This window comes from Oncorhynchus clarkii, chromosome 1, assembly GCF_045791955.1.
Source record: "Oncorhynchus clarkii lewisi isolate Uvic-CL-2024 chromosome 1, UVic_Ocla_1.0, whole genome shotgun sequence".
NCBI lineage: Eukaryota > Metazoa > Chordata > Actinopteri > Salmoniformes > Salmonidae > Oncorhynchus > Oncorhynchus clarkii.
Window position 1 is genome coordinate 84,881,827 of NC_092147.1, and position 12,248 is coordinate 84,894,074.

Genomic DNA, 12,248 nt, shown 5'->3' on the forward strand with positions numbered 1-12,248 from the left:
CCCTCTACCCTAATGACTGCAGTCTGTACCCCACTCCCTCTACCCTAATGACTGCAGTCTGTACCCCACTCCCTCCTCCCTAATGACTGACTGACTTCAGTCTGTCCCCCACTCCCTAATTACTTCAGTCTGTACCCCACTCCCTCTACCCTAATGACTGACTGCCAGCAGTCTGTACCCCACTTCCTCTACCCTAATGACTTCAGCCTGTACCCCACTCCCTCTACCCTAATGACTGCAGTCTGCACCCCACTCCCTCTACCCTAATGACTGCAGTCTGTACCCTACTCCTTCCTCCTAATGACTGCAGTCTGTACCCCACTCCCTCCTCCCTAATGACTTCAGTCTGTACCCCACTCCCTCTACCCTAATGACTGCAGTCTGTACCCCACTCCCTCCTCCCTAATGACTTCAGTCTGTACCCCATTTCCTCCTCCCTAATGACTGCAGTCTGTACCCCACTCCCTCCTCCCTAATGACTGACTGACTTCAGTCTGTACCCCACTTCCTCCTCCCTAATGACTTCAGTCTGTCCCCCACTCCCTAATTACTTCAGTCTGTACCCCACTCCCTCTACCCTAATGACTGACTGCCAGCAGTCTGTACCCCACTTCCTCTACCCTAATGACTTCAGCCTGTACCCCACTCCCTCTACCCTAATGACTTCAGTCTGTACCCCACTCCCTCCTCCCTAATGACTGCAGTCTGTACCCCACTCCCTCTACCCCAATGACTTCAGTCTGTACCCCACTTCCTCTACCCTAATGACTGACTGACTTCAGTCTGTACCCCACTCCCTCTACCCTAATGACTGCAGTCTGTACCCCACTCCCTCTACCCCAATGACTTCAGTCTGTACCCCACTTCCTCTACCCTAATGATTGACTGACTTCAGTCTGTACCCCACTCCCCCCTTCCTAATGACTGACTGACTGCAGTCTTCACCCCACTCCCTCTACCCTAATGACTTCAGTCTGTACCCCACTTCCTCTACCCTAATGACTGACTGACTTCAGTCTGTACCCCACTCCCTCCTCCCTAATGACTCACTGACTGCAGTCTTCACCCCACTCCCTCTACCCTAATGACTTCAGTCTGTACCCCACTTCCTCTACCCTAATGACTGACTGACTTCAGTCTGTACCCCACTCCCTCTACCCTAATGACTGCAGTCTGTACCCCACTCCCTCTACCCCAATGACTTCAGTCTGTACCCCACTTCCTCTACCCTAATGATTGACTGACTTCAGTCTGTACCCCACTCCCCCCTTCCTAATGACTGACTGACTGCAGTCTTCACCCCACTCCCTCTACCCTAATGACTTCAGTCTGTACCCCACTTCCTCTACCCTAATGACTGACTGACTTCAGTCTGTACCCCACTCCCTCTACCCTAATGACTGCAGTCTGTACCCCACTTCCTCTACCCTAATGACTGACTGACTTCAGTCTGTACCCCACTCCCCCCTCCCTAATGACTGACTGACTGCAGTCTGTACCCCACTCCCTCCTCCCTAATGACTTCAGTCTGTACCCCACTCCCTCCTCCCTAATGACTGCAGTCTGTACCCCACTCCTTCCTCCCTAATGACTGCAGTCTGTACCCCACTCCCTAATGACTTCAGTCTGTACCCCACTTCCTCTACCCTAATGACTGCAGTCTGTACCCCACTCCTTCCTCCCTAATGACTGCAGTCTGTACCCCACTCCCTCCTCCCTAATGACTTCAGTCTGTACCCCACTTCCTCTACCCTAATGACTGCAGTCTGTACCCCACTTCCTCTACCCTAATGACTGCAGTCTGTACCCCACTTCCTCTACCCTAATGACTTCAGTCTGTACCCCACTCCCTCTACCCTAATGACTTCAGTCTGTACCCCACTGAAGCAGATGTAATAGAAAGTGCTGAACAGAACAGAGTCAAAGGGAATGAAAAGGGTAGACCTTGTGTCGGCCTGCCGTCAAAGCCTAGCAGTTTCAAGGTGCACAGGAAGACACACCCCTTTTCCTCCTATTACAACCAATCAACATAACGGAACATTAGGATTCATATCAATAGCAAATAGCAAGTAGTAACAACTTGAATTAATTCAATTCTGTTTCTTTAGGAAAACAAAGTTATTTGAAAGTAGTTATCAATTATTTTAAAAAACCAAATGTTCACAAGTGTTTTTGTCAATTATTGTCTATTATTTTGTCAATAAATGGAGAGAAAAAAAAAGGTGAATGCAGAATTTAGACAAATCCAAGAGATGTTTTACCTTTTCTGATTCCTTCTTTCCTGTCTTTTCCTCTAAAGACCTCATTTTGGGACAAGTAATGAATTTGAAACTATAACAAGACTGTTGGTAGATCAACTCAAGACATTAGTAATGGATGTCGGGGTTAAAGGGCAACAGGCAAGCAACAACAAACAACGAGGAAAAGGCAAACATTACCATCACTTTGAGGAAAACTTCAATTGACATTTCATTTTAAACACTTATAGAAAATACAGAGATCTAGACAAGAGCCTCTTTGATGGTTAAACAAATACTGGACAGGAGAACCCTCCCTTTGCCCACCTTAATGTGCCTGTGTTTGTTTTGCCAAATAAACGAGAACGTCCTACCTATCATTGGGTTGCCTAGTTGATTTGGACGTGTGCGTAGGTTTTCAGTATGTAGAGCTATTTAAGCTGTATGCGAGTGCAAGGAAGGAATAGAGCTCACCGGCTTGTAGTGCTAAAAAACAGAAATGAGTTAGCATTTTCTACTCTCTGCTTCATTGGCCCTTCCTATTGGGGAAATTCATGTTTTTTGGGGGGGATACATAACAAAAAATAAGGTCTGGAGGTGACCACAGGCTTAGGAGAACTTATGTATGTGTTGTTCTATGAGATAATATCAGTCAGTTACCATGACCTTTAGGGACTATGAAGTCTTTATGTGCTCAAAATAAGTCTGTTGCCAACTGTCATAGAAATGGAACAACATGAGGTCGCAAAGATGTTCACGCCACTACTCAGCTAAACAAGGTAGTGATCTTTCTGCTTACCAGGCTGGTCTATTGTTTTGCTCTTCAGCGGGGAGGGGGCTTGTTTTATCGTTTCCCCCGAACGGTGTTGTCAAGAGGAGACTTCGGGTAGTTCTTATAAAAGGTAAGCTAAGCACGGCATCTCCCCCCTCCTGTCTGCGTTCCCCTTTACAACTAACCAAACCATCTCCCCCTCCTGTCTGCGTTCCCCTTTACAACTAACCAAACCATCTCCCCCTCCTGTCTGCGTTCCCCTTTACAACTAACCAAACCATCTCCTCCTCCTGTCTGCGTTCCCCTTTACAACTAACCAAACCATCTGGGGAGGCAAATATAACATACTAACTTCGTGGTACCACAACTAAAACCTTCTCTGGCTGACAATATCCCAGAGCTGTGTTACACGGCTATTTAACAGCTATTAGGTTGTGACGCTGTGCCTGCAGTGTATTTAACATTAGCTTATTTTTGATGACATAAATTCATTAAAAATTCACAAAAATGTGTTTTAACTGATGAAGATTATCTCATAGAACAAAACATAAGTTATATTTTCAACGTTTAGACAACAACAAACATATATTTTTTAAAACCATTCATCTCCCCCAATGGCTTGCCCAACGAGCCCCAGGGGACTTATCCTCCGTTAGTGCCTACAAAAAGACGCCGCTACTATTGCTCACTATGATTGTATTTACGTGTAGTGAGTACCATACTAAGGTATTTACGTGTAGTGAGTACCATACTAAGGTATTTACGTGTAGTGAGTACCATACTAAGGTATTTACGTGTAGTGAGTACCATACTAAGGTATTTACGTGTAGTGAGTATCATACTAAGGTATTTACGTGTAGTGAGTACCATACTAAGGTATTTCACGTGTAGTGAGTACCATACTAAGGTATTTACGTGTAGTGAGTACCATACTAAGGTATTTACGTGTAGTGAGTACCATACTAAGGTATTTACGTGTAGTGAGTACCATACTAAGGTATTTACGTGTAGTGAGTACCATACTAAGGTATTTCACTGTGGAGATGCCTAGTTTGACTCAAGCTGACGGTGAATGGGGGTGGTAGGGGGTCTCTAAGGAGGAGAAACAGAGTAAACCTACATCAGTGTTACAACTCCCAAATCTAGCAACACCAAAGACAGACCAAAACAACCAACCATCCCTCCAGAAATATTCTATCAAAATTCTATCAAATCAGATCATTTGTGACATAGGGAGAACGACAGGGCTCGGCAGACAGAACTACACGATAACCTACCATTGGGCTCGGCAGACAGAACTAAACGATAACCTACCATTGGGCACGGCACGGCAAACAGAACCACACGATAACCTACCATTGGGCTCGGCAGACAAAACTAAACGATAACCTACCATTGGGCTCGGCAGACAAAACTAAACGATAACCTACGTTTGAGTGTGTGTGTGTTTTAGTTTGATCCATCGAACCCTGTTTAAAGTTGTTGTTCTATGTAAGAGCGCTGCTGTTGATGCCATATGCTCCTCAAGGGGGAAAGGGCCTAAGTAATACCACTGTATCTGACATTTAGCAGACGTTTTCATCCTGATCGACTTTTAGTCATGTGTGCGTACATGTTTACATACATGTGACGTGGGGAAATGGAACCCACTATCCTGACGTTTGCTAAGACAAGTGAGTTGTAACTACAAGCACCTAACTTCCTCACAGCTGGAGTGCTGCGACCCTCCACCAACGGGTGCTCCCTGCGGGGGACTTACTTTGGTGTTCATGCTCTGGGAGAACTCCAGTATGGTGTCCACTCTGGTCCAAGCATCCGGGTGCTCTTTCAGCTGGGTCAGAACCTCCTGAGCCAGCCTTTGCTGCAACGCAGGAACAGGAATGGATGAAATACCATTTTGAAACATAGGCACACACTCTTACACACACACACACACATACACACACTCTTTCACTCACACACACACACACACACACACACACACACACTCTTTCACTCACACACACAGCCTAAAATGAACACGTGTAGTGAGTACCATTCTAAGCTACAATAGTCATTTACAACATTAACAATGTCTACACTGTATTTCTGATCAATTTGATATTATTTTAATGGACACATTTTTTTGCTTTTCTTTCAAAAACAAGGACATTTCTAAGTGACCCCAAACTTTTGAATGGTAGTGTACATATAAACGTTGGCATATTGGTTTTAAAAAAATGAAATAAATAAGAACTACCACATTACTTCTTACTAGTAATACATTTATTGTTTTAGACACATTATAAAGCATTCCTCATTCATTTCTGCAATTTTTAACAGAAAAATATATTTTGTCTGGTAAAAAATGTGAGTGACTGGTACACCAAAACGTGAGTGACTGGTACACCAAAACGTGAGTGACTGGTACACCAAAACGTGAGTGACTGGCACACCAAAACGTGAGTGACTGGTACACCAAAACGTGAGTGACTGGCACACCAAAACGTGAGTGACTGGCACACCAAAACGTGAGTGACTGGTACACCAAAACGTGAGTGACTGGTACACCAAAACGTGAGTGACTGGTACACCAAAACGTGAGTGACTGGCACACCAAAACGTGAGTGACTGGCACACCAAAACGTGAGTGACTGGTACACCAAAACGTGAGTGACTGGTACACCAAAACGTGAGTGACTGGTACACCAAAACGTGAGTGACTGGCACACCAAAACGTGAGTGACTGGTACACCAAAACGTGAGTGACTGGCACACCAAAACGTGAGTGACTGGCACACCAAAACGTGAGTGACTGGTACACCAAAACGTGAGTGACTGGTACACCAAAACGTGAGTGACTGGTACACCAAAACGTGAGTGACTGGCACACCAAAACGTGAGTGACTGGCACACCAAAACGTGAGTGACTGGTACACCAAAACGTGAGTGACTGGTACACCAAAACGTGAGTGACTGGTACACCAAAACCTGAGTGACAGGCACACCAAAACGTGAGTGACTGGCACACCAAAACGTGAGTGACTGGTACACCAAAACGTGAGTGACTGGCACACCAAAACGTGAGTGACTGGTACACCAAAACGTGAGTGACTGGCACACCAAAACGTGAGTGACTGGCACACCAAAACGTGAGTGACTGGCACACCAAAACGTGAGTGACTGGCACACCAAAACGTGAGTGACTGGCACACCAAAACGTGAGTGACTGGCACACCAAAACGTGAGTGACTGGCACACCAAAACGTGAGTGACTGGTACACCAAAACGTGAGTGACTGGTACACCAAAACGTGAGTGACTGGCACACCAAAACGTGAGTGACTGGTACACCAAAACATGAGTGACTGGTACATTTTATGCCCTGCACACACACACTCAACATTTAAAAAGGCAGATGCATTTCAACTTAAACCCTTCAACCAATGACAAAGTGTGATAGAAAAGCTGTCCCTGTTAATACATCACAATTTCAGACATTATTTTCTGCAATAGTAACTTGTATCTCTCCCTGTTCTTCTATCTGTCCCCAAAAAACTATGAGTAAAACTGAGTAAGGCACCCGGGCAAGCGACCATCATAGCAAAATTACAAATCCCACAAAACTCCATTAACTTTGTGGTTACTTGACAACTTACAGTTACATTTTAGTCATTTAGCAGATGCTCTTATCCAGAGTGACTTACAGTTAGTGAGTCATTTAGCAGACGCTCTTATCCAGAGGGATTTACAGTTAGTGAGTCATTTAGCAGACGCTCTTATCCAGAGTGACTTACAGTTACTGCATTCATCTGAAGATAGCTAGGTGGGACAACCACATATCTCAGTCAGAGTAAGTACATTCATCTGAAGATAGCTAGGTGGGACAACCATATATCCCAGTCAGAGTAGTAAGGGGGGAAGTCAGTGGTAGTAAGGGGGGGAAGTCAGTGGTAGTAAGGGGGGGGGGGGGGGGGGTCAGTGGTAGTAAGGGGGGGAAAGTCAGTGGTAGTAAGGGGGGGAGTCAGTGGTAGTAAGGGGGGAAGTCAGTGGTAGTAAGGGGGGGAAGTCAGTGGTAGTAAGGGGGGGAAGTCAGTGGTAGTAAGGGGGGGAAGTCAGTGGTAGTAAGGGGGGGGAAGTCAGTGGTAGTAAGGGGGGGGAAGTCAGTGGTAGTAAGGGGGGAAGTCAGTGGTAGTAAGGGGGGAAGTCAGTGGTAGTAAGGGGGAAGTCAGTGGTAGTAAGGGGGGGAAGTCAGTGGTAGTAAGGGGGGGAAGTCAGTGGTAGTAAGGGGGGGAAGTCAGTGGTAGTAAGGGGGGAAGTCAGTGGTAGTAAGGGGGGGAGTCAGTGGTAGTAAGGGGGGAAGTCAGTGGTAGTAAGGGGGGGAAGTCAGTGGTAGTAAGGGGGGGAAGTCAGTGGTAGTAAGGGGGGGGAAGTCAGTGGTAGTAAGGGGGGGGAAGTCAGTGGTAGTAAGGGGGGAAGTCAGTGGTAGTAAGGGGGGAAGTCAGTGGTAGTAAGGGGGAAGTCAGTGGTAGTAAGGGGGGGAAGTCAGTGGTAGTAAGGGGGGGAAGTCAGTGGTAGTAAGGGGGGGAAGTCAGTGGTAGTAAGGGGGGGAAGTCAGTGGTAGTAAGGGGGGGAAGTCAGTGGTAGTAAGGGGGGGAAGTCAGTGGTAGTAAGGGGGGGAGTCAGTGGTAGTAAGGGGGGGAGTCAGTGGTAGTAAGGGGGGGAGTCAGTGGTAGTAAGGGGGGAAAGTCAGTGGTAGTAAGGGGGGAAAGCCAGTGGTAGTAAGGGGGGAAAGTCAGTGGTAGTAAGGGGGGAAAGCCAGTGGTAGTAAGGGGGGAAGTCAGTGGTAGTAAGGGGGGGAGTCAGTGGTAGTAAGGGGGGGAGTCAGTGGTAGTAAGGGGGGGGGGGGGAGCCAGTGGTAGTAAGGGGGGGAGTCAGTGGTAGTAAGGGGGGGGGGGGGGGGGGGGGGGGAAGCCAGTGGTAGTAAGGGGGGGAAGGTCAAGGGTCAGTACTACTTACCTGTGTTCCGACCCCGTGGTACAGACAGTTGACCACGTTGTCCAACAGGTTGATGTCTAGTTTCTGGCTGAAGTCTAGCAGCTGCTGCGCTGCATGGTCTGCTAACACTGTCATAACTGCTGGCATGGAGCTCTGCAAGGATGGACAGCAAAGAGGGGGTTAGACTGTGTGTGTGTGTGTGTGTGTGTGTGTGAGAGAGAGAGTTATGACTGACAGAGGCAGAGAAAACATTCAACAGCAACAGGCAGAGTCATGTGAATGAATGGAGCATTCCAACCAGCTAACCACCTCTCCTAACCCCCTTCCCCTGCTTCCCATCCCCAGTCAGTTACACACACGCACAGGACGCTGGTGGCTCCTTAAATTGGGGAGGATGGCTCAAAGTGATGGCAGCAAAGGAATAAATGTAAAGATATCGAACTCATCAAACACGCGGTTTCCATGCGTTTGATACCATTCCATTCCAGACATTAGTATGAGCTGTCCTCCTCACAGCAACCTCCTGTGACACACCCCTCCTCATCATCTCCACCAGTAAACAAGCATGACATGAGCTGGCCCCTTGCTCACTTTTTCCAATAAGTTATATCGTCACACAAACTACTCAAAGCTATAAATAAGAAAATACACTGAAAAACAAAACACAATGACAGCTAAGTTTAGATCAGGCATATACCCTTTCCATAAAGGAACATTCTGACAGTTGTATTTTGACAATTCATAAAAAGCTTTTTCTGATATCGTTTAACAAACAAACATGTGTGACATACTGAAAATATCACATTATCATGCCACCTCCAGAACACAATCGAACCACGTGCCACAGAACGTCACTTTGTTTACATCTGCACCTGCCAGGCGTGGCTATTTTGAAGTTCAAACACACCTTCAAATTTTACAGTAAACACTGACGAATGTAGAAGAATACTGAAATAAGCTGTTTTATCGTCTTATATCCGATGCGATCAATCAGTTTTTCTCGCTTAACACAACCACCAACTTCGGTTGATAACTACTGTGTGACCGTGTAGTTAACGTTAGGTAGTATTGGGTGCGTTCCAGGTCTACATAATGCCGCGTTCAAAACAACTGGGTGCATGGAAAAATACAAAGTCAAATCATGACATCATTGATCTTCGGGTGGGAAAGTCGGAGCTCTAGAAAGAGGCCCGACATCCCGAGTTTGATGACCATTCAAATCGATTTTTCCCAGTCAGAGCTCGTTTTTTTCCCCGACAACTGAAGTCGGGACGTCAGAGATGTAATAGTTCCCAGTAGATTTGAACGCGGCAATAAAACATGCGCTAAGCAGCCCACGTGACATTTATCCATAACCTGCAACACTTCGTAAACGATAACAAGTTAGCGAAACTGGATACAGGTAAGGCTAGTTTACAAGTTCGTTTCAATTGGGGGAAAATTCAACGATCTCAATTCGATTAAAAAATATATAAAATAGTAAATACACACAGCACCAACAGCGCATTGCCCTGGCTAAATTCTGATTCGGTATCAAGCTATTGATAGGACTGTCGTTGATACCAAGACAAAAGGAAGTCTATGCCTCCAGAGAAAACGTGTGGTCCTCCATAGCAGGCTATCATCACCCTGACTCCCAGACACACGCCTCCCCTACCCCTCCCACTCCACGCTTATCAAAGGGAAGGCTTGCGTCCTTTTACTACCCAGACAGTTAGCTGTACAGCAAGTAATACACGTCTAACAAAATAGCTTATTTTTATAAAAAAAATAAGTTTGAAAAGTAGCTATGACCCTAATGCATCTTAATGTTTTTATGCCTTACTAAAATAACAACTAACTTTGCCGTCCAAACACGGCGCATCACTGGTAAAGTTAGCACAATTAACGTTAGAAAACTAGCAACAAAATGCATCCGCTCACACCACGGACGCTGTTTCTGAGGAAGGACAGGATGAATGAATTCATTATTTTTTTGTTTGTCGTCCCCCCGGTCCTCAGCATTGCTTGCTATCATCACCACACCACTCACACCCAACCCTTGCGGACTTTCCCACACACCAGCATCCCTTGTAAAGTGCATCACACATCAACGTTACCACTTACTTACCTAACTAGTAGTTAGTTACACTTTATTACTGGATGCTCTCTGGATTTTACATTCCAAAAGTGAAATTAAAGTCTAAAATATATATATTTTTTACCCCCCCAAGTCAAATGCTACTTTGCACCCCTGAGTTACCTACCAAAAGTCCAAGCCTCTGACTGAAAGCTTGCTACAAGGTTATATACAATATCGTTGTTTAGTCAGAAATAGACTGGCTAACGTTACTGTTATCTCTGACACGTTAGCTGGCTCCAATTCCAGAAGGTGTATATTGATGGCTAGTTAATAAGGATCACAGATGTGGATTCCGCAACTATTATCACGGTACGCTCAATAATATACTCCGATTCATTTTACGAAATAAAAATAAACCTTAATTTACAATTTAATTCTTTAACTATAATGTTGTTGTTTTTTGTTGCAGCGGGGCGGTTTGAGAGATTGTATTCCTGCGCCTCTTCTCCTCGTTGAAGCAACTAACTCACATAACCGGTTGAAACCGGTTCAGACTGGGAGATTCCATCTCGGTTTAGTTTTCAGCCGATGGCGCCGCGGAAAGTTTGGACTAACGTCACGCCCATTTTACACTCCCATTGGTGGGGTTGTTTTTTACGGACATCGTTGCTTAAACTCTATTGGGTAACTCCGTTGTCAATCAATTTAAATTCGTCCAGGCACCCACGCGACTGCTCCGCCCGTGGTCAGAAAAAAGAGGGCGGACTCCGATCAAGCAGAATGGACTTTTCAATGCCTCCAACGTGAATGGCAAATAGTGCTTTCAATATTGTTTTGCCATTGTGTGCGCGTTTGTTAACAATCAACAATCACTTTGCAACTTGAGAAGTGTCGCTAGTATTGTTCAATAGCCTTGACTTGATTGACGTTTAGAGAAATATGATTTTCCAACACTGTATCCATTGCAAAAGGATGTGTGACTTATCAACAGCATTTCATTTCGTTATCGACCCAGCTCACCATCACGCTGTTTTGTTGTGATCATGACATTGCAATTCACTAGTCTGTGCTGTGCAACCTACACGAGATACAAAGAGGAAACGTGTTTACATTAGGTAAAGGAGATACAGTCCACAATACAATCGCCTGACTCGTGAGCCTGTTGCTGGTAATTTTCCACCAGCCACGAGTGGGAGTGGTTACAATGAATCCGCGCACTGCACAAGTTTACAAAAATGACATGGAAGGGAAATGTCCACGCTATGTGGTGTCCCTCTTCAGTTCAGAACATGACGTTAGCACCAAAGACCATGTAACATTAGTCCCGATTGCAATTTAGGAGAGTTAAACAAATATGTAGTATCATTGCTACTCTCTGTAAAGGATGCAAACATGACAGCGTTTTTTTAAAACCCTAACTGTCACGTGACCCAGCGTGCCACTTGATGGAAAAATACTGGATTTAGTGTCGGCAAGCCGTACTAGTAAAGTCATCCGCTAACATAATTGAGAGCGAGGTTTCAGAAGGACGTACGTTCCATTATTCTATAGGCTACCTTACCCAGCAACACAACGCTGTTACCCTCAAATTCAATGTGCTCAGTGTGATTTGAGCTATCATAGAGAGAGACATTAATAACAGATTTTCAATCATTACATGGCTATTACACACGTGCAATAATCAGTGTGTGGTTTTAATTTTCTATAATTTTGCACACAAACAAACATGGTCATCAATTAAGCAGACCATGCACACTGTCATTGCATGCTATTCTGCACAAGTTTGATTGCCATTTTACAATGCACACTACATGACCAAAAGTATGTGGACACCCCTTCAAATTAGTGGATTCTGCTATTTCAGCCACACCTGTTGAGCACACCGCCATGCAATCTCCATTGACAAACATTGGCAGTAGAATGGCCCGTACTGAAGAGCTCAGTGATATTCAACATGGCACTGTCATAGGATGCAACCTTGACAACAAGTCAGTTTGACAAATTTCTGCCCTGCTAGAGCTGCCCGTGTCAAGTAAGTGCTGTTATTGTGAAGTGGAAACGTCTAGGAGCAACAACGGCTCAGCCCTAAGTGGTAGGCCACACAAGTTCTATGGGACCACCGAGTGCTGAAGGGCGTAGCGCACAAATATTGCCTGTCCTCAGTTGCAACACTCACAGCTTGTGGAAAGCCTTCCCATAAG

The 12,248-nt window shown here is 45.4% G+C and overlaps 1 protein-coding gene across 3 annotated transcripts in view; it reads right to left on the reverse strand.

Moving 5' to 3' along the window:
• The window catches only part of LOC139413518 (exportin-1), a 79,780-nt gene extending 69,139 nt beyond the window's left edge, over positions 1–10,641 (reverse strand). Inside the window, exons 1-3 of one of the 3 annotated variants that reach the window (XM_071161012.1) lie at positions 10,232–10,641; positions 8,007–8,138; positions 4,769–4,870 (exon numbers count right to left, since the gene is read on the reverse strand). In XM_071161012.1, the coding sequence (XP_071017113.1) occupies positions 4,769–4,870; positions 8,007–8,132 (228 nt within the window). In that variant the 5' untranslated portion in view covers positions 8,133–8,138; positions 10,232–10,641. Of the gene's footprint in view, positions 1–1,944; positions 2,012–2,261; positions 2,587–4,768; positions 4,871–8,006; positions 8,139–10,095 lie in introns of those variants that run through there. The other 2 variants (XM_071161021.1, XM_071161029.1) reach the window with 2 other exon arrangements.
• Positions 10,642–12,248: the final 1,607 nt, after the last annotated feature.